Source organism: Macrobrachium rosenbergii, chromosome 8, assembly GCF_040412425.1.
Source record: "Macrobrachium rosenbergii isolate ZJJX-2024 chromosome 8, ASM4041242v1, whole genome shotgun sequence".
Lineage (NCBI taxonomy): Eukaryota > Metazoa > Arthropoda > Malacostraca > Decapoda > Palaemonidae > Macrobrachium > Macrobrachium rosenbergii.
The window spans coordinates 40,445,037-40,468,597 of NC_089748.1; the positions used below are offsets into that span (position 1 = coordinate 40,445,037).

A 23,561-nucleotide genomic window follows, 5' to 3' on the forward strand; every position below is an offset into this window, starting at 1 on the left:
AGAGAGAAATGGAAAGTGTTTCTCAATGGAGAGAGAGAGAGAGAGAGAGAGAGAGAGAGAGAGAGAGAGAGAGAGAGAGAGAGAAGATGGAAAGTGTTTCCCAATGGAGAGAGAGAGAGAGAGAGAGAGAGAGAGAGAGAGAGAGAGAGAGAGAGAGAGAGATCGGATTTAATTTACCCTACATAATTATATAATAAAATGAAACAAGTTAATTTGGTACCTACACTCTCAGCAATTCAAAGAAAAAACATCCTTTTTTATATAAAAGATTTTAACTTTATTCTGATGTATAATATTTCTGAAACTATGACTTAATTCTTAAGGAGGAAGTTTAAATTAATAATCTGATGAAAAGTATTAATAATAATATTTTTTAATCCATATCTAACCGATATCGAAGGAAGAAATCGAGAAATAAAAATATTTGGAAAAACATTCAACAGTCAGTGAAAAAAAAAGCCCACGGGACTAATAAGCAGAAATGGCAAAAGAAGCAGAATGATAATAAAAGCCAAAGAAAAAGAAAAATAATGAATGAAAAGACACAAAAGTATTACCAGCATTCACATGTACCGTATAAGCAGTAAAGACCTACTTCATTTGCGCATTTTCATTATGGCAACAGTGATTCTCATGACGGAAGCTGCTGAAGACATAATAAATATATGAAAATAAATAAAATTTTATGTTATTTTGAAGGGAAAATATTCTGAAACTTACTACTATTCAAACACTGACCGCCACGACAGATGAAAGCGCATATAAAGCATATAGCTTCACTCACAGGCACTTTGCAACAGTTCTTGCTTGACAAATAAGAAAAAAAAAATGATTGTGATATTAGGAATAATGCCAAAGCTTTATACTCATTCTTTATTAGCTCCTTTATCGAGATATCAAGAAATACTCAATCTTTATTAGCTCCTTAATCGAGATTATATCAAGAAATGCGAATTCTTCATTCGCTCCTTTATCGAGATTATATCAATAAATGCTATTTCTTTATTAGCTCCTTTATCGAGATTATATAAAGAAATACCCATTCTTTATTAGCTCCTTTATCGAGATTATATCAAGAAATACTCATTCTTTGTAAGCCCCTTTATCGAGATTATATCAAGAAATACTCATTCTTTATGCGCTCCTTTATCAAGATTACATCAACAAATGCTAGTTCTTTATTAGCTCCTTTATCAAGACTATATCAAGAAATGCTAATTCTTTATTAGTTCCTTTATCAAGATTATATCAAGAAATGCTAATTCTTTATTAGCTCCTTTATCGAGATTATATCAAGAAATGCTAATTCTTTATTAGCTCCTTTATCGAGATTATATCAAGAAATACTAATTCTTTATTAGCTCCTTTACCGAGATTATGTCAAGAGATACTCATTCTTTATTAGCTCCTTTATCAAGATTATCTTTACACTCAGTAATCGTTGTATTTACTACAAATGAAAGACAAAATAAAAAAATAAAAATAACATTTTCACAACGTGCGGTAGATGAAGCTATAATAATAATAATAATAATAATAATAATAATAATAATAATAATAATAATAATAATAATACGGGCAATATCATAAATTCACAATGACCTTGTGAAATATTTAGAATTTTTATATAGTAAAAACAAGGAAAAAAAGCGCCGAAGTTTCTTTGGCGCAATCGAGTTTTCTGTACAGCCGTTAAAGCCTATAATCAAGGCCACCGAAAATAGATCTATCTTTCGGCGGCCTCGGTATAATGCTATATGAGCCGCGGTCCATGAAACTTTAACCACGGCCCGCCGGTGGCCTATCTATATAGTTGCCAGCAGCACGATTATGGCTAACTTTAACCTTAAATAAAATAAAAAGTACTGAGGCTAGAGGGCTGCAATTTGATATGTTTGATGATTGGAGGGTGGATGATCAACATACCAATTTGCAGCCCTCTAGCCTTAGAAGTTTTTAAGATCTGAGGGCTGACAGAAAAAGGGCGGCATATATATATATACATATATATATATATATATATATATATATATATATATATATATATATATATATATATATATATACATATACATATACATAAAATTTTGAGACCTGGAACAATTATTTTATTCCCTCATCTTCATTGTCCTAAAGTTCATACGAAGATCTCCGAGTATTTACGCAAGAATAAACATATCTTGAGAATGGCTACAGAATTATAAACCGGACGGCGAGTCTGCTCTCAATGGAGGCCGAGCTAGACTGTCAAAATAAAAAGAGTAAAAAAAAAAAAGTCTCAGTAAAAACTTCATGGAGAGATTAATTAAATTCTGAGACCTAATTTTTCCCCCGGTGAGACAACCTTCTCGACATTCCCCCAAAAGTTTCGAGAGAAAAAAAAAAAAAAATCGCCGTGGGGGGGGGGTTTAGTGCCGTCAGTGCACCTCACGCGGTGCAGTGTAGGCGTTACTTCAGGGACTCTGTAGCGTCCCTTCGGTCCTAGCTGCAACCGCATTCATTCCTTTTACCGTACCTCCGTTCATATTCACTTCACAGTGCAACTGCTTTGAGGTTTTCCTCCTGTTACGCCTTTCGAACCTTCTTACCGTTAATTTCTGTTTCAGGGCAAATGACCTCATAGGTCCCAGGGAATGGTCTTTGGCCTAAATTCTAGAATCTATTCTATTCGAGGAAAAAAAACTAAAATTGTAGCAATTGAGTCTCTCAGGTCTTGCAACAAACAGTAGCCGTATTAGTCATGAATAACAATTATCATTATTAGAGTGACAAAAATAATGACTTATACTCAATAATGATTAACTGAAGCAACGGGGAAAACAACAATCTTATAAGGTGCTGCGTGAATATAATTAGTAAATAAGAACTTGGGTACCGTGGCACAAAGCAAATGAGTCTGCCAAAGAATTTCCTATTTCGATTGATATAACTGGCTCCAACCGCCCCCGAGTCCTTCCGAAATCCTTAATAATATCATCATTATGTTCTGGTCCTTTCAAGTTCAGCTGAGTTGTATTGGAGGAAAAAAAAATAAATAAAATTAAAAGAAAAAAAAAAAAAGGCAAAATTGCGCCGAAGTTTCTCCTGCGCAACCGAGTTTTCTGTACAGCAGCTACAGCGTATAATCAAGGCTACCGAAAATACATCTATCTTTTGGTGGTCTCGATGTAATGCTGCATGAGCCGCTGCCCATGAAACTTTAACCACGGCACGGTGGTGGCCTGTCTTATGTCGTAGCCAGAAGCACGATTATGGCTAACTTTAACCTTAAATCAAATAAAAACTGCTGAGGCTAGAGGGCTGCAATTTGGTATGTCTGATGATTGGAGGGTGGATGATCGACATACCAATTTGCAGCCCTCTAGCCTCAGTAGTTTTTAAGATCTGGGGGCGGACAGAATAAAGTACGGACGGACAGACAAAGCCGGCACAATAGTTTTCTTTCGCAGACAACTACAATTCAGTACCCTACCTTTGCCACTTCACATAAAGTGTACTCATAAGGTTATTATGTATATACCCTCCATCATACATGTACATGTATGCATACACAGGCAGTGAATATCATCCCAGAAAACAGGGAAAGGAATATGTAAGACGGAATTAAAAAAAAAAAAAAAAAGGTAATATACGGCGCTTTGAGTCATACCTTGGTGAGAAACACAATTAAAATTCTGTCAAGTCGAAGAGTATTTTTTGTATCAGCTGAAAAGCACTTTATATATATATATATATATATATATATATATATATATATATATATATATTTATATATACATAATGTGTATATTTATAATAATGTTTCTTAGCGGACGATTGTTAGCACAGACTCATTCAAAACATAGAGCGGATTATTGGGCGGAATTTATGATATGGGATATTACTTTTTAGCAATTTCGGTTCTTTAGGTGTATTCTCTTCTCTTTATTAATCCAAAACTAATACCCTTTGCTATTTAATACATTTAATAATGTAATATTATATTTCCTTCTATACTTCCTTCTAACAGGGTCAAAATTTGCATAAAAAGAATAAACCTTTTTGGGTGAAGCGTTTCCTCGTCCTTCCAATCGTAAACACGAACAAAATAAATATTATTGAGGAGACAGAATAAGCAGTTGCATATTTTTAAAAAGAACGCTCTATAAAAATAATGATTTTTATGTCTTAAATTAATGTCAGATAATTTTGTTTTTTACAGAAACAAAATGCAAAGACGAGGACACCACCATTCAACCAATAAAGAACCAAGATTGACCGGTAAGACAAAATATTCAACAATAAATGGAAAGATTTTTAATATACCAGGAAGCTTCTTTGAGGGCTGGGAGGAGGAGGTTGTGGGGAGGGGGGGGGGAGGGTTGGAGGAGGCAGGCTGAGGAGAAAGGGTGGGGGAGGAGAAAGGAACCGTGTTAAATTGGTGGTGGTGTTTAAGAGCTAGGAAAAAAAAAAATGATGAGACGTGTGAACATCAACGAGGAATAAAAGGAAAAAAAAAAGAAAGTAAAAAAAAAAAAAAAAGAGATGTACGACGCCAACAGCCGTCTTGTTCTCTCTTACTTTACACTGCCCGCCCCCCTTTTTGTGTTTCCACCAGCGAGTCCTAAGTTCTTGCAGTTTTCCGCTCTCCTGCAGGCTCAGGATTGCTCCCGAGATGGCGTGCGTGTAGGGCGAGCCTGGGCGGGGGAACTCAAGCTATAGAAAATGTCAAACTGAACGAGGGAGGAGGAGGAGGAGAAGGAGATGAAGAAGAAAAGAAGAAGAAGGAGGAGAAGGAGAAGGAGAAGAAGAAGAAGAAGAAGAAGAAGAAGAAGAAGAAGAAGAAGAAGAAGAAGAAGAAGAAGAAGAAGGAGAAAGAGAAGGCGAAGGCGCAGAAGAAGAAGAAGAAGAAGAGGGAGAAGAAGAAGGCTAAGAAGAGGAAGAAGAAGAAAACGAAGGAGAAGGAGAAGAAGGAGGAAGAGGAGGAGGAGATAAAGAAGAAGAAGGCGAAGGTGAAGAAGAAGAAGAAGAGGAAGAAGAAGAGGAAGAAGAAGAGGAAGAAGAAGGAGGAGGAGGAGATAAAGAAGAAGAAGGCGAAGGCGAAGAAGAAGAAAAAGGAGGAGGAGGAGGAGGAGGAGGAGGAGAACGAGAAGAAGAAGAAGAAGAAGAAGAAGAAGAAGAAGAAGAAGAAGAAGCTCATCAAAAAATGCAAATCAAGAGGGAAAAATCCAGTGATCGTATTGGACTAGGAAAGACAGGCAACACACAAAGAGACGTGGTTCTACGTCACGAGATGCCCTGTGGATAAATCAAAATGGAATGAAAATCATATCACCACTTGGTGCATATTGCCTCGTTCTTTCCAAACAGTTTTTCCCTATCCTTACGACCAGAGAAGAACTCAATGGAGGACAGAAGGCATAATAAGGAGAATATACAATGAGCACTAGAACTGCTTTGCCTATGTCTAAAGTGATACTAGCAACCTGCGAGAGTGATCAAAACTCCACTGATGCATCTGGAATAGGAAAATAATAATAATAATAATAATAATAAGCAGCTGTTTCATCACAACAATAACTGAAGATGCAATCCGTGATCTGGAAGTATACGTGCTTGTATGCTTGTGCTTTAGCGGAATGGCAGAACTTGATATCCACTCATGGTAATGACTACTGAGAAACAGCACTCATGCAATGCTTTCAACGGAAGTGGCTTGACTCGGAATCAGCACTAATTCAGGCCAGTGTCTCTGAGGCCCTGTTACACAAAATACACAGGTCTATTTACCACAAGCTGCAATGGCTAGAGTTTGTTTGATTACTAGACACGTGTCTGGAATGCCTTGTCAAAAAAAGTGACACAGTTTAGCTAAAGTGAATATATATGTATACAAACATCACGAAAACGTCTTAGTAATCAAGCGGCCTCTACCAACTATACTTCTGCACTAATCTCGCTTGCGTCCCACCTCAAGTGAAAATACTAAAAAAAAAAGAAATAAAACCAATATCAACAGAACCAAATAGATCTCTAAGAAAAGGCATAATAATAATAATAATAATAATAATAATAATAATAATAATAATAATAATAATAATAATAATAAGAGCAGCCACAAGGATTGCCAAAATGGAAGGATCTTATCCCCTTCCAGTCAAGACCAAGTCAAGACCCTCCTGGGCTAAATTGGGGTATTTTACCTTACAGGTGCCCCCACCCCTCTTTTCCATCCACCACTTGCGCTTAAGGGCGTGGAGTCTGCCCATCTCTTGCAGCCTCAGGACAGCCGAATTCAGCAGAGTTCGGTAAGGGGAACCTGATGTGTTTGCATTCAATGGTAAAACGTAAACAGATGTGGTTTCGAACGCTCGGTAAAAAAAAGAATATATCACGGCACACAAACAATTCACATTCAGTACAAGAAAGATGAATATCAAGCACAGGAGGGAAAAACATTACAGATAAGCATGCACGCTTGGGAAAAATGTTATTTTGCTGTTATCATTTTGTTTCAAAGGCCCTATCTCGTATTTTTCATAGGACAGACATCAAGAGGCATAGAGGGCAATGCTGTCCTAAAATTGAAAACTGCAGTATCTGCAAAATTTTCGTAATTGAGATGTGCCACCTACTGGGCTCGTGAAACACTTAATACACAAGTTACTGCAGTTTCAGAATGATTCTTCTGTGCTTTCAACGAGTATTTAATGGGGTCCCATTTGCAGTATCTGCAAAATCAGTAGTAAGGTAAGGGAGTATCTACCATTTTTCTCAGTTTTGTGTTTTTGCAGATACTGCAGTCTTCCATTTTAGGGCAGAATAGCTCTCACACATACACACGCACGCATACACACACACACACACACATATATATCCTTTTCACATCTCGATTTATTTACACATTTTGGATGCGCTTGTGACTAACAAAGCCTTGAATCCGCAATGGAGATTCAGAGAATATCACGGTTGCTTTATCTGATTTTCATTTCGGACTTACAGTGCTTTGTGAAGACAAGCTAATCCAAAACGTGGAAATAAATGGAGAAATTAAGAGTTAAAAGGTTATTTTTGTTATCAGAAATACACACATATCTGGTAAAAATTTTGCCTGTAGATTCTACGTATCTATACCAGCGGTTCTTAACCCGGGGGTCGTTTGGGGTTTCTCAGGGGGTCACAAAGGGTTCGGGAGAGTACAATTTATTTTCGTATATTTGGAATAGCCATTTCAAAATTTATTGTAGGGGTTACGGTAATACACTGAAGAGTCTCAGGGGATCATAGGATGAAAAAGGTTAAGAACCACTGATCTGTACGAACACATACACACACACACACACACACATTGCATGTCACATAATCACATACAATTTACATGCACCACAGTACAGGATAACTGGAACTCCAAATATATAACTACATACAGAGGTATCATTAGGCAAATATCTGAAAGAAAGAGGTCATTAGCAATTCACAAGTAAAATAGAAGGTTAATTATCACAGAAATATAATATTACTGTGTTCGTATAGAGTATTCTGAGGATATACAAGGAAAAGTATACAGGGTATGTATGGAATAAGAGTCTATTAAGTTTTTGTACACGTGAATGAAAGAAGTATAAGACTAAATAATAAAAATGTAGAAATTAATAATGACATCTAGATCTGAAGCCTCACTTGCAAACTCCAGTCATAATCTTCTGCCCCTATAAAAAAAAGTCGACGCATTTTAAGAATATCACTCGGCCACGCCCACGTCCTTCTTACCCCACCCCACCACCCCAACCTAACCCCCTCCCCCCTTTCACGAAATTACTCATACGGCTGGCAGCGCTGTCCCTATTGTGAGCCGACTCTCTATCCATCTCCTGATGGGTGGGGGCTGCTTCCTTCTGGGGCCTACTACTCCTCCCATGAGCAAGTTAAACATAGAGAGAGAGAGAGAGAGAGAGAGAGAGAGAGAGAGAGAGAATTACTAATTGTGTTGTCGTGAAGAGGAAACTTTCAAAAGTGTGTTGATAGAATAGCTGTACAAAAATAGGTCCCAATTTACAGGTTCTAGAGCCTCCTTTAGTTATTGAATGAACGACCTTTCGATGTTATCAGTGCCGTAGCCAAGCAGCAACTGATGTCGTCGGAAAGTGCGGTACGATAATGTCATGCATTACTTACGGTGCTGGGGGAAGGGGGCGTGGCCGAGCGAGATTCTTAAAATGCGTAGACTATAACTAATGTGGATTTTCGTAAGTATAAAACTCTGCTTGAGCTCGTAACTGTTTTTGATCAGTCAGTTTTCCAGACAACTGACCACCTTCTTTTCACTGCAAGTTTTCAGCAATTATTTTGCAAAAGCTGTTGATTATGTAGCTCAAGTTTTATATTTAGTTAGCTGCCATGATTACTTGAGGTGGATTTGGTGTAAACATTATTAAATAGGGAATGTTGAATATAAGTTGCCAAAACCTACCTTCATACACATCTAAATTTAATTAAAAGACATCGATAACTAAGTGGCTAAGTTCTTAAACAAGTTCATTTTACGTTGTGCATGTATGTATGTGTGTATGTATGTTTGTAGTGATGTAATATATATATGTATGTACATGTATATATATATATTTATCTATATGTATATACAGTATACATGTATAATTACATATATATATATATATATTATATATATATATATATATATATATATATATATATATATATATATATATATATATATATATAATATATATATATATATATACACATGAGCATAAGTTGTGAAGTACATGTGTATTGACAATAAGCATAAAAAATAAAAGTTGTAACACATTCATATTCACACACACATAAAAGTATCTGTATATACAGACACACACACACATATAATACACATACTTATATCACTTAAAGAACCCTGACTCCAGACCTCACACAAAACTGCACCAAGACCAAAAAAAAAAAAAAAGTCCAAACTATTATCCAAGACCTAAAAAAAAGACCGAACTATTTACCTGGGGGCAGCGCGATGCCGTAGCTCTTGGAATCGAGAGGCCCCCCGACCTGGGTCAGGTCACAGTACCTCTCGGTGATGTACTCGATGCTGGAGGACTCCATCATGTAGGCGTAGAGGCCGTCGCTCTTCTGAACCCTCTTCACGCCCTCGTCGTTGTTCTTCGTGTAGACGGAGGGCGTCTGCGACTCCATGAAGCTGAACATGCGCTGGTACGTGGGCACTTTGGAGGTGCTGTTTTGGGAGGAGTGATAAATTGATTTAAGAGGTTTTCAATTTTGTGGGAAGTGATGACAAGTAAAAAATCGAGTTTTCTGTACGGCGCTTAATCAAGGCCACCGGAGATAGAGCTATCTTTCGGGGGTCTCGGTATAATGCTGTGTGAGCTGCGGCCCTTGAAACTTTAACCACGGCACAGTAAGGCCTGGCCTGTACCGTTGCCAGACGCATGATTATGGCTAAGTTTAACCGTAAATAAAATAAAAACCAGCGAGGCTAGAGGGCTGCAATTTGGTATGTTTGATGATTGCAGGGTGGATGATCAACATACCAATTTGCAGCCCTCCAGCCTCAGTAGTTTTTAAGATCTGAGGGCGGACAGAAAAAGTATGGAGAGAAAAAAGTGCGGAGAGAAAAAGTGCGGAGAGAAAAAGTGCGGACAGGAAAAGTGCGGACAGAAAAAAGTGCGGACAGAAAAAGGTGCGGACAGAAAAAATGCGGACAGAAAAAGTGCGGACAGAAAAAGTGCAGACAGAAAAAAGTGAGGACAGAAAAAAGTGCGGACATAAAAAAGTGAAGACAGAAAAAGTGTGGACAGAAAAAAGTGCGGACAGTAAAAAATGCGGACAGACAGACAAAGCCGGCACAACAGTTTTCTTTTACAGAAAACTAAAAAGCCAAAACAGGTGTATGTCAATTTCCGGCGACCCACCTGAAGAAGGTGTAGGTGGAACCTCCTCCCATGGACCCATACTTGATCTTGGTCTGTTTGGCCAGGTCCTCCGCAGACTCGATAGGCGACTCCATCCGCTCGACCGTCAAGAAGGCTGCGAGATTGGCCGTGTAGGACGAGATCATGATGAGAGTGAAGAACCACCACATTCCGGCCACGATTCTCGTCGACACGGCTCTGAGAAGTGAGTGAGAGAGAGAGAGAGAGAGAGAGAGAGAGAGAGAGAGAGAGAGAGAGAGAGAGAGAGAGAGAGAGAGAGGGGGGCGAGGAGGCAAGGTACGGAGGATAATGAAATAAGGATTAAAATTTTTAACCAAATGTCCACATAGATGAGGGAGAGAATGAAAATATAAAAATAAAATTGAAGAGAGAGAGAGAGAGAGAGAGAGAGAGAGAGAGAGAGAGAGAGAGAGAGAGAGAGAGAGAGAGAGAGAGAGAGAATGCGGAGTGGAAACAAAATAAGGATTAAATTTGTACACAATTGTCCAAATGAGAGGAGGGAGAGAATGAAAAAATAAAATAAAATGGAAGAGAGAGAGAGAGAGAGAGAGAGAGAGAGAGAGAGAGAGAGAGAGAGAGAGAGAGAGAGAGAGAGAGAGAGGCAAGCAAGCGTACGGAGTAATAATAAAATAAGGATTAAATTTGTACACAATTGTCCAAATCAGAAGAGGGAGAGAATGAAAGTATAAAATAAAATGGGTATAGATAATCAAGCAGGCAAAATATAACGCAATGCAAATGGGAAGAATAGGTAATTAACAAAAAAATATGGAACAGGAAAAGAAATAAATTCCAATGAAGGAAACAGGGAAACAAACAGCAGGAAGTGAGATAAATAAAGGGGAAAAAATACGTGTCATTAGTAACTGGGAAATATATATTAAAAAAATGGTTTCAGTTCAATTTAATTTCAGACACAAAATTGCTTCTATACCTCGTTGCAACAATTAACCATATTCAATTTCATAACCTTTGAAATGACATAGATCGTTTAAATATATATAAAAAAAGTACTTGATGTAAAAAAAAAATTCACACACCGACAACAGAAACTAACAACTACAGATTAAAAAAAAAAAAAAAACACGTGACGACCAATGCAGCAATTTTGAATTTCCAGACACGTCAAAGTAGTCAGTCCCGCACATTCGCCACAGTATTAAATAAACAACTATGAATATTATATATATTAGTCACAACACAAGCGCAGCAGCAATTTCCAAAAGATCTCTGGCGTCACTAGGCCACAGTACTTGTTCGTAAACACGCAATCTACTGGGAGTCACGACAACATGGAAGGCCCTGTCTCTTTATTTGCAGCAGAAGCGAAAGCATACACTCAGCCAGGGGTGGGGAGGCCGTGGGGGAGGGGAGAACAATTATCATCCGATCGACAAAAGCAGAAATTTGTAGGGGGAGGGGAGGGGAGGGGGAAGGGAACGAGAGAAGACGGAACGTCCAAATAGCGAAAGCTAAATCGATCAACAAAAGGCCGGGTTGCACTTTCCCCTAGATATGACCGAGTACGGGACCTTTCCCTGAAAAAAAGCGTGACGCCATATCTTAAAAATAATTTCAATATGTTTCCCACGCCCAAATTACAGGATATATAAACCAATACAAACTAAACTAAACTAACCTAACCTAACCTAGAGGCATGGCCAAAAAAAAAAAAAAACGGTACTGGTACAATACTAGCACACATCTCAGGAATCTGCGGCCGGGTTCAATAAGGGGAGCGGGTTGCGTTCATTAAGGCTGTGCCGCCGAATACCTTTTTCCGTCGCGTTCAAATCAGGACGAGGAATGATGGTGTTTCCCCGTTCGTCGTTGGCGATGTAGGAAACATTGTCAACGGTTTTTATATATTTTTTTTTATCTTAAATAATAAAAACATTCACCAGCCCAAATGATAACAGACGGACGATGCGAAATTTGCAATAATTCTGTAAAAATTAAGTAAAGTCAAGGAACACTGAACGAATTTTTTAAAAATTGTAATGAGCATCTTGCAGACTGAATTTAAAAGAAGTCACTAATCTAATGGAGACAAATCTATAAAACTGGAATGAGATCAAACAGTTTATAAGAGTGGATCGACAAAATTTAGATAACAAATAGTCTTTTCATAATTATTATTATTATTATTATTATTATTATTATTATTATTATTATTATTATTATTATTATTATTATTAACCTCTGGGGAGATATAGCCTACTGCTATTGTTATTTTATCATTTTCATTCATCCTTGAATAATGCGGACAATTTTCCAAATCTTAAGTCACTATGAGGCCATTTTTAAGCTATAATATTTTCGCCAAATATTTTGTATAAAAACGAATGTCGAATAAAAAAAAAAATTAGTTTCAAAACTTTTTTTCTCCACTGGCCACTTACAGAATTATTCTTAAGAGTGGGTATCTCAAAAACCACGTTCCCGCTTGGGCCTGCAAAAAATGATTTTTAAAACAAATTTAAAAACCTGTATATTTCGAGAATGCCCATTTTCAAAAGTTTTGCCCCAATTACGGAACGTTAGCAATTTGTTGTTAACAAACAGGAAAAGTCTCAAAACTTGTTTAATTAAACTTGAGACATTTTTTGGTTCACAAGGTGGACAATTTTTTTTGTCCAATGTTATTCCATGAAATATCTTCTTAAGTTCTGTTCGAAAATAAATTTTTTCCAAAAAATCTGGAAAATCTGACGACGAGAAATACTAACTTGAAAAATTCCAGTCTGTATGTACCCAGGAATACTGATCCTAACTGTTCTTTTATATCTGAAAATCTGATTATTTGACGTTTACATTTTGATCAATTGACAAAAATTTATACGCACACCAGGACCAAAAACTGTACTATCACAAACTTCTCTGCTAATTTCATTCTGGGGTACATATTCAAACCCCTCGTTTGAAATCCCGTCATGAGTCAGATACTTCTCTCTCTCTCTCTCTCTCTCTCTCTCTCTCTCTCTCTCTCTCTCTCTCGAATTCAAACAAGTCACACACCAGGGAAATTCACTATACATTATTCAAACGATTTCGATTGACAGTCCGGCGTCTTTCTCAGTAAGCCGCCATCATTCAGTTGTACCCAAAGTTATGATAAGAATCAAAGTAAGTCCCATCAGCATTCCCAGGAAGCGCTTTTCATATCCATAAACTGAAACAACCCAAAAGGAAAACAACATCAAAACAACAACTCAAAAAGAAGATGAGAAACAGCAACTCAGTTCAACTAACAGTCTACAAGTGATTCGCTCTTTGAACCAAACAAACTCGACAGTGTTCGCTTTGCAAAGCGAACGATGAGCCTTTTAGAAGACTACATTATATCATATGATGATAAACCTTTGAAGAAGGCTTTTTTTTTAAGACTGCACGAAAGCTTACTTGGGCTGCTGGTCTGTGCCTTGCTGGAGTAAGCTGCCCATTGTGAACCAGAGCGAGTTGAACAGAGTGAACTGGTTTTCCAGAGATCTCTCCTCTTCTTCTCTGCAGGGAAAGGACGCAATCCATTCATAGGGACTTAACCTGCGGAAGGGGAAGGGACCACAGATAGCACAGCAGACATGTCAAGGGGCAGGAGGGCACGGAAGGGCTGAGAGACAGGCAACGGACACAAAGATTGACAGGTGGGTATTGAAAGGAGGAACTTAGTCACACCCGAAGGAGATACTCTCTCTATCTCTCTCTGTTTCTCTTTCCACTGAAAGTCACGATTGATTCTCTAAGATAGAAACTCGTCAAAAAAACGACAAAACTATAACATATGGTCTAAGGTACGAGAATATCTCCTTTCCGTTATGCCAGGACATAGCATGCCTTGCGATCTCACTCCAGGGAAGTGTAACCTGACGGAGGAAGTGGGAAGTCTATATAGAATGAAACAGAAGAGGAAGAATGAAAGTTGTATTATGAGGAACTCCCATGCTCCTTGTCGGAAAATAGCCAGATGACCTTTGGCAACAAAATACATTGATCCTCTTCTGTTTACTCATTTCAAAATCTCATTTTGATGTGTGTTGTTATCACAGTTAAAAAAAAATCTCTATCTCTACATGACTGAGATATTCAGACAGGCCAACTTACATCTTACATGAATTATACAGCCCTAAAGTGGAAAACTGCAGTAACTGCAAAGTTTCCGAAATTGAGATATGCCACCTACTGGGCTCGTGAAACACCAATACACAAGTTATTGCAGTTTCAGAATGACTCTTCAATGCTTTCCACGATTATTTAGGGGGTCCCATTTGCAGTATCTGCAAAATCAGTGGTAAGGCAAGGGAGTACCTACCATTTTTCTCTGTTTTGAATTTTTGCAGATACTGCAGTCTTCCATTTTAAGGCAATATAATACTCTGACTGATTTCAAACGCTTCTGTCTTGTTCTTGCGTTGAGCCCCAGAGATTAAGTAGTGTGATAGTCAGTCGGGAGGTTTATACTTATGTTGGCTTGTGTGTGTGTGTGTGTGTGTGTTTTTGTAGAACTGCTAAGTAGAAAAGGCAACCCAGAAAAAACTGCAATGCTGAAAAGCATAGCCAGCAGTTAGTTACTGCTCAGTGCACTGGACTGCATTTATAAGTATTAAATTCGATAAAATAAAAGACAAGAAATAAATTGGTCTTGTTTTTAATTAAAAATCTTAAAAAAAAAACCAGTCGCTTACCTGGAAAAATTTCTAGAGACAAAATTACCTGAAAAACTTTACATTTTGAAGATGACTTTCATGACCTCACATACCCAATCTTTTGAAATACTTCTAAGGATAGAATCTTCAGTCACTATTGAACCCCTCAGTGAAACCTTCGACTTGAGGTGATGGACGCAGGCATGTTATGTCCTGGAGGTTTGACGTAGAGGGAAGGCAGAAGTTGGTTAGTTGGCCATTCCAGACAAAAGGTTACTGGCTGAACCAAAGGTTGTCTTTTGATCTGTTTAATCTGTGTAAATAGTTGGTGTTTTTGGTTTGTGTAGATTGATTGAGCTGTATTTAGCTAAAATTTTATTATTATTATTATTATTATTATTATTATTATTATTATTATTATTATTATTATTATTATTATTATTATTATTATTATTATTACTCAGAAGATGAATCCTATTCATATGGAACAGGCTCACCACAGGGTCCACTGACTTGAAATTCAAGCTTCCAAAGAATATGGTATTCGTTTGAAACAAGTAACAGAAGGCAATGGGAATTACAGAAACAGGAGATCAATTATCTGAAAAACAGATAAATTAACAAATAAATAACAGACGTTACACAGAAATTTAGGAAACCGTTCAGATCTGACCAACCTTTGACACAGTCGTAACCTTTCGTATATTTTTAGTCAATGAGAAACGCCAAAAGAGCTAAGAAACTGTTATGAACTCTGTGATAAAATAAAATAAAAATAAATAAATCTTAGGGGATTTCAGCAACGTCGCTAAGTTAGGCTGCAACAGCAGCAGCAGCAGCAGCAACAACAACAGCATTTAACAGCAACCGTCCTTCCAACACTTCCTCTTCTCCCTTACTTGGGCAGGATGTCGCCTCCCTGTTGCATCAGAGATCCAATGCAAAACCAGAGGCAATTGAGCAGCGAAAACTCGTTCTCCAGCTTCTCCGGGGTTTGATCACACGGGTGGGGGTTGGACCATTCGTAGGGGGAGAACCTGGGACCGTCAGTTACGAGGAAAAGGGATTAAATATTACACGGGAAGGAAAAAGAAAGTTCTGGCTTTTCTTCAGGAAGCCGATTTCCGCTGCTTCTCAAGAAGAGATAAAAATGCTTCTGTTGTATATCTTGCTTTGTTTATGAAGGAAGAGTTTCCTATGAATATATCTTTCTGAAAAGAAAGAGTTTTTTCAAACCCCTTTTTTTTTTTTTACCTTAGAAGAAAGTAGTCCATGAATGCAGGTTTTACATTTCTATACTAGGGAGTAAAGCTTTCTATACTGATAGCTGCTTTTCGTAAAGCTTTCTATACTGATAGCTGCTTTTTATCTTCGATTCGAATTAAAAGTATCCAATGCAAGCATTTCCCTCTACATTTTCATGACAAGATCATGAGGATTATTAACAGCGAAATGGGAATCTGTCTGTTAGTCGACGCATTTTAAGAATAGCACTCGGCCACGCCCCCTTCCCCTGGCACCGTAGATAATGCATGATATTATCGTACTGCACTCGGACGATATCAGTTACAGCTTGGCTATGACACTGATAACATCTCAAGGTCGTTCATTCAATAACTAAAGGAGGCTCTAGAACCTGTCAATTGGTACTTATTTTTGCACAACTGTTCTATCAACACACTTTTGAAAGTTTCTTCTTCACGACAACGCAAATAGTAATTCTTTCTCACTGTGGGTCAATGATCAATGCAGCTCGCTCATCCCAGTCACTCACGGTATGGACAACACTGCCAGCTGCATGAGTAATATTGTGAAAGAGGGGAGGGGGTTACACTGGGGTGGCAGGGTGGGGTACGGAAGATGTGGGCGTGGCCGCGTGATATTCTTAAAATGCGTCGACTTTAGTTGGTACTGATGTCAAACCCTGATGAATAAATACTGATGTATCATATCAACCAGGCTAAGAATGGGTGATTTTGAGGTTTTATTTTGTCGTCCTATGATTTCAAAGCTATAAATTATTTCTGGTTTGAGGGACACGGAGATAGATGACTTGCTGATGATGACTTGGAATGGAGAAGCAGACAATTTACAGCAGTGACGAGCGTTTCCCAAAAAATGAGAGGAATTCTATGAAACTATATCTGGTAAAAGTGATCAGTAGATTCTGTAAATAAGCAAGACACATACACTATATGGGGGATAGAGAGAGAGCAGCATATATATATATATATATATATATATATATATATATATATATATATATATATATATATATATATATATATCAGAGAAAAAATCCACAATTGACCTAGCCAACACGAAAAGGAGCAAGGACACAGCCAAGTAAGCCGTCGCCATGTACAACCACACGTCCAAGGACAGAGGCGAGAGGAAGCTGAAGAGGTTGGGCGGCTTCTTCGTCGGTTTCCGGTACAAGATCGTGATGCCTGCAGGAGAGAACACGGTCAACATTATTCACCATTATTGTTCATTAGCTACTATGACTACGGTGTTGGAATGTAGAATGGAATATAGAATTTAGGCCAAAGACTGCAGTGTTGGAATTGGAACTGGAACCTAGAATTTAGGCCAAAGACTGCGGTGTTGGAATTGGAACTGGAATACAGAATTCAGGCCAAAGACTGCGGTGTTGGAACCGGAATATAGAATTCAAGCCAAGACTGCGGTGTTGGAATTGGAACTGGAATCTAGAATTTAGGCAAAGACTGCGGTGTTGGAATTAGAATACAGAACTCAGGCCAAAGACTAGTAAGATACAAGACCTTTAAAGACTAGATTACATTACCTATCACCTCAGACCGTATATTTACCAGCAGGATACAGGCCATTGAAAAGACTAGGTGACATTACCTAAGTTCATCCAGGGCATTGTGAAGTCAACCACTTGTTCCCTTTCGTAGGTGATGGTCAGGTCACCGATGGCTAGATCCGCTCTCTGGTTATAAAAAAAAAAAACAAGAAGATTTGTAAGCTTCTAATGTATAACTAGAGGAATATCACGAACTAACTATTTGCGGAAGAAAATTATATGAGAGACTGCTCAAGTTTGAAAATGCTAAAAATGCAGTGATTAAATCAATACCGTGATATATACAACTATGCTTATATGTCACTAAATAGCGCGTGACACTATATTCAGCTAAGGCCAGGGGAAAAATAAAGAAATGAGTACCAAGCGCTTAAGTGTTATTGTACCTCGAAAATGTGTGGAAATAACACGAAAGCCGTTGGTATTCATTTTTTTTATTGTTCCTGTGGCCTTAGCTGAATATTCAACTCTAGACAGATACCTGACCGCGTTCTTCTGCATCAACTCCCCCCCCCCCCAAACAAAATATCTGATCTAACATGTACCTTTCGCCACTGACCGAACAAAAAAATTCCGATTCACCTGATCGAGCAGTTCTCCTATCATCCCGTTCCACCTCTTCCTCTTCTCTTCGTATTTGCCATGTTGGCCGTCGTCGGCTAATTTTACAGTATAGTTGAAGCCCAGAATTTCTGATATTTCCTGGATGAGGTCGATGCAAAAGCCTTCGTACCGGTCGTTGCCAGTCATCTGCTCTGACGTTTCTCGAAGCATGTTGTAAGGGGCGGCCTGTTTAAATAAACATACACACACGCATACACACACACACACACACGCACATGCACACAAACGAAGGAAAGGAAGGAATGATTAGTTCCGTGGATGGAATGCTTTGGTAGATGATGTGATGTCATTATATTGCAGTTAGTGACACTTGGTAAGATCTCAAGATACAGTATGTCACCAGCATGGGCTATGAATTGCTCAAATTGAAAAAAATTACCTGTAATTCACAAAGTATCGTAATTAGATTAATACCACTCATTTAGTCTCAACGGTAATTTATTTAAAATGCACCCCTGACCTAAATTATTCTTGAGGTAGCCTATAAGAAATAAAAAAAAATTCTATGCTCATCACAATGTGAAATTTCAATTAAATCTAAAAAATAAACAAGAAAAGTCATTATAGATGCGAAATGGCAATAAAATAACAGGTGGGTCTCTACACATTTTATTTTCTTTGTACGGAATGTTGCTCTTCCTATTTTCGTTAGTTTAAACCTGATCAGTAACTTATATTTTGAATCACGTTAATTTGGTCTCTCGCTCTCTCTCTCTCTTCCTGATTTTGATTCTTCTGTTACATTTCACGTATTTCGTATCAGCTTCCAATCAAATCTCTCTCTCTCTCTCTCTAACCATATTTCCAAGCTTTACTTCGACTGCATCCTTTCACTCCAGTATCTTTAGGCTAGTGATTCACTTGCACCCAACGGGCAACTGGCTTTATTCCATCCCGCCAAGCTTAAGGTAAGAAACATGAGAGAGTTCGTTAATCCTTTTATTTCAAAATAATTTTTACTTTCCAAGATGAAACTCGTTTTTGTCCTGCACTCAAAGACACTCTGACAACAAGGCATCCTATTTCACCAAAGAGAGAGAGAGAGAGAGAGAGAGAGAGAGAGAGAGAGAGAGAGAGAGAGAGAGAGAGAGAGAGAGAGAGCCACCATAAAAGCTTTTTGCAAAATGAACATAAAAATGCAAACATCCGGCCTGGGGAAAAACAAATGTTAATTTCCCTCCCTATTCGTGGGGCGGCAGAGAGAGAGAGAGAGAGAGAGAGAGAGAGAGAGAGAGAGAGAGAGAGAGAGAGAGAGAGAGAGAGAGAGAGAGAGAGAGGGGGAAATCTTTCCATAGTCATTTGCAAAGGAAGAATGAAAAAAAATTATGTCTTCAACTACTTGCCACAAGCAAGTTGAAGAGAACTACTTCAGAATACTAGAAGAGAGAGAGAGAGAGAGAGAGAGAGAGAGAGAGAGAGAGAGAGAGAGAGAGAGAGAGAGAGATAATCCAAAACTGTTTACCAGGAAAGAATGAGTGAGAATTATGTTCTCAACTGCTTACCAGGAAGCAAGTTGCGGAGATCTTCCTGAAACTACTTACAGAGAGAGAGAGAGAGAGAGAGAGAGAGAGAGAGAGAGAGAGAGAGAGAGAGAGAGAGAGAGAGAGAGACTCTTCCTCCTTTACTTACCAAGAGAGATGTGACAATGAGGGTCTTATTTTGCAGACTTTCGACAATTCCCTGTTGCACCTCCTTGTAGGTTCGAGTGTAATTCGCTCCGGATCCTGGTTCCCATCTGATTTCCGGAGACAAAAATAGCGGAGAGAAATTTCTATGAATTTGAGTGGATTTAAAGAGATAAGTTTTAAGGACAAGTATTAAAATTCTATTTTTTATTCATTTCTTTGAATTTGAGTAGATTTGAAAAGATAAGTTTTGAGGACAAGTATTAAAATTGTATTTTTTATTCATTTCTTTGAATTTGAGTAGATTTGAAAAGATAAGTTTTGAGGACAAGTATTAAAATTATATTTTTTATTCATTTCTTTGAATCTCAGGCTAGAGGGTTGCAATTTGGTATGCTTGATGATTGGAGGGTGGATGATCAACATACCAATTTGCAGCCATCTACAATCAGTAGTTTGTAAGATCTGAGGGCGGACAGGATAAGTGCGGGCAGATATAAGTGCGGACGGGCAGACAAAGCCGGCACAATAGATTTCTTTTCAGAAAACTTAAAATCATAAGTTTAAAAAATTTATTTCAAAAGATCCATCGAAATAAATTGAAGAAAAACAACCCTATTTCGATTATAATGAGTTTTGAGGACAGGCACTGAGATTTCATTTGGAATTATTATTTTCTCTGCAGGACAAGAATCTGGGGTCAAGCAGCTTTAGAAAGTGCAATTAAAACAGTTTAAAAAAGATTTCTTTCCTGACCGTAAAACTTTCCCTAGAGAAAGGTATTCAGCTAGAGAGAGAGAGAGAGAGAGAGAGAGAGAGAGAGAGAGAGAGAGAGAGAGAGAGTCAGGGGTGGGGGTGGGTAGGGGTTGTAGGGAAAGTTGAATAAAACATTCTAATTGCTGACAATTATCTTCTGGGGAATTATGTCGAGTAGAAGTGAAACCTCAACATAGAATTACATTTTAGAAAATTGTTCTTTTCAAGGTAACTTGAAAAACAGCGAGTAAAAGAGCCACAATAATGCAAATGAGAGACTACTGTATTTTTCCAAAATCCAAAAAAAGGGGGTACATAAAAAGGGGAGTTTTCGAAAGTTTCCCCTTTTTTTCCCCCTTTTTTGTATTTTGGAAAAACACAGCAGTCTCTCATTGACATTATTGTGGCTTTTTTACTCATTATTTTCTGTCACAATATGGTGATGCACCATAGATTGAAAAGTAGGGTTTAAATGACCAGCTAAGTGTTGAAAAGTAGGGTTTTAAATGACCAGCTACGTGTTCATAAAAGATTTTCTGCTTCTTTTTGGTTAATTATTTCGTAATTCCTTGTTTATATATATATACATAAAGATATATATACACATATATTTGTATATATATATATATATATATATACATAAAGATATATATACACATATATTTGTATATGTATATATATATGTATGTATATATATATATATATATATATATATATATATATATATATATATATTTGTTTGTATATATATATATATGTATGTATATATATATATATATATATATATATATATATATATATATATATATATATATATATATATATACACATACATAACAATTATTCACCTAAGCAAGCATTTTCATTCTTTACTTTTTTCTTCTTTTACAGCAACCTTCCAAGTTTGATAACACTTTTTTTTATTTGTTTTTTAGTGTCTAGGCGGCAGAGAGAGAGAGAGAGAGAGAGAGAGAGAGAGAGAGAGAGAGAGAGAGAGAGAGAGAGAGAGAGAGAGAGAGATTCCCAAAATAAGTACAATTAACAAAAATATTTCCTACTCGGAATGGTGCGTATGGAGGAGAGAGAGAGAGAGAGAGAGAGAGAGAGAGAGAGAGAGAGAGAGAGAGAGAGAGAGAGAGAGATTCCCAAAATGAGTATAAACTAAAAATACTTCCTATATGAAATGGTGTGTGTGTGTGAAGAGAGAGAGAGAGAGAGAGAGAGAGAGAGAGAGAGAGAGAGAGAGAGAGAGAGAGAGAGAGAAATTAACGGCCAGCAATCTTATGAGGCAAATCCATTTTTTTCGCCATTTCGGCTAAAAAGCCAGCGGCCGTCATTAGCCCTGATAACCGATCGTGATTGGAGGAGCTGGGTGGCTCCGTCGACCAATCACGTCATATCCTCGACTTGTCCCACCTGATATGCCTGACTGGGAACTCACAGACCGAGAAGTAATCATGTAAATCGCCACGAGCGGACACGCGACAATATTGCGCGAATTTCTGATTATAATGAAGGCATAATCGTGCGAACTTTATTGCCAAAATCGAACTTGGAACTAAGGGAAATTAGTTGGCTTTATTGGGACAAAAAACTTAAGCGGTTATAACGTATGAGGCACTATATATATATATATATATATATATATATATATATATATATATATATATATAATACAGATCGGGAGGCTAGGGGATACGTGACACATCCACCCTCCTCCTGCAAACCTGTTTGTCCGCCCAGGGTTTGAGCAGGGTAGGTAGGGGATCGGGAGAGTAGGGAAGATATGACGGGCTGCACTGGGTTCCAGCGCAGCGCAGTGCGCTCCATCAAGCTTGTAATAATAATAATAATAATAATAACTGAATCCACAGGTATAATGTGAAGAATGGTTGAAAAGCTTCTGTATTTGTTTAAATTTCCCACTTTCACTGTCAGGAGAAAACGGGAAGCCCACTTTCCCCGTCAAGAGAAAACGGGAAGCCCACTTTCCCCGTCAAGAGAAAACGGGAAGCCCACTTTCCCCGTCAGGAGAAAACGGGAAGCTCACTATCACCTTCAGGAGAAAACGGGAAGCCCACTTTCGCCTTCTGGAGAAAACGGGAAGCCCACTTTTGCTTTCAGGAGAAAACGGGAAGCGTGCGAGCCGTGTTTACTTACTTTCCAACCCTCACTAAGCCGTCCTTGGTCAATTCGATGATTTCCAGAGCCACGTCCCGGCGAAAGCCCTCTGTGTCGAACTTGATGAGACCCGTCAATCCGTTAACCTGGACCTGTGACACAAAGAAAAACCTCATCAGAGACTTGTAACTAAAGCAATATTACACACATTAGACTTTAAAGCAAATGCAAAGACGGATTGGCTTAAAATTTGAATGTAGAACCCCTGTTTGAAACAGTTTGACATGTAATGCTTATTTTTCCTTTTAGCATCATGTGTCGGTGCCTTGGAAAAAGAAATATGTATGTGTCTTAGAACACAGTGCATTATCAACTAATCTTTAACATTTTATCATAAATATAAAAATTAGTTCATTCAAAAGAATTCAGTGGAATATTATCTTTTTGAGGTCTCATATTAATGCATACACACTCATATTATTGAACCAAGGACTTTTACCCTATATTTCATTGTGAAATTGTTACTATCTTTTATTACCACATTAGTAGTAATTTTCGTCAAATATCAAAATAATAATTTTTTCAATGAAAAGAATTCAATGGAATATTATCTTAAGGTCACACATTAATGCATACATACTCATACTATTGAACCAAGAACTTTTATGCACTATTTTATTATGATATTATGTTACTATCTTTTATTACCATAATTAGTTGTAATTTTCCTCAACAATACTAACCACACAACACACAAACACAGCGAGTCTGACAAACAAGCAGTTGTAGCAGCCTACCTGATGTCATATCTGATTATGAGGAATAAAAAAAACTCATTGAAAGGAGAAGCTAATACACAAATTAACAATTTTAGCCATGTGGATTAATACCACAACGATTGTAAGACACCTAAACTGACGTTAAATTTGAAGACTGCAGTATCTGCAAAAATACAAAACTGAGAAAAATGGTAGATACTCCCTTGCCTTACTACTGATTTTGCAGATGCTGCAAATGGGAC

The 23,561-nt window shown here is 37.7% G+C and overlaps 1 protein-coding gene across 8 annotated transcripts in view; it reads right to left on the minus strand.

Moving 5' to 3' along the window:
- The window catches only part of LOC136840743 (glutamate receptor ionotropic, kainate 2-like), a 297,978-nt gene that overhangs the window by 9,199 nt on the left and 265,218 nt on the right, over positions 1 to 23,561 (minus strand). For 2 of the 8 annotated variants that reach the window (XM_067107569.1, XM_067107573.1), the window contains exons 10-18: positions 22,580 to 22,692; positions 19,668 to 19,773; positions 17,997 to 18,203; positions 17,456 to 17,540; positions 16,893 to 17,031; positions 13,341 to 13,481; positions 9,918 to 10,115; positions 8,988 to 9,220; positions 4,561 to 4,676 (exon numbers count right to left, since the gene is read on the minus strand). In XM_067107569.1, coding sequence (XP_066963670.1) covers positions 4,561 to 4,676; positions 8,988 to 9,220; positions 9,918 to 10,115; positions 13,341 to 13,481; positions 16,893 to 17,031; positions 17,456 to 17,540; positions 17,997 to 18,203; positions 19,668 to 19,773; positions 22,580 to 22,692 — 1,338 coding nt within the window. Of the gene's footprint in view, positions 1 to 4,560; positions 4,677 to 6,182; positions 6,299 to 8,987; positions 9,221 to 9,917; positions 10,116 to 13,340; positions 13,482 to 15,480; positions 15,619 to 16,892; positions 17,032 to 17,455; positions 17,541 to 17,996; positions 18,204 to 19,667; positions 19,774 to 22,579; positions 22,693 to 23,561 lie in introns of all 8 variants that reach the window. The other 6 variants (XM_067107572.1, XM_067107574.1, XR_010853725.1 and 3 more) reach the window with 4 other exon arrangements.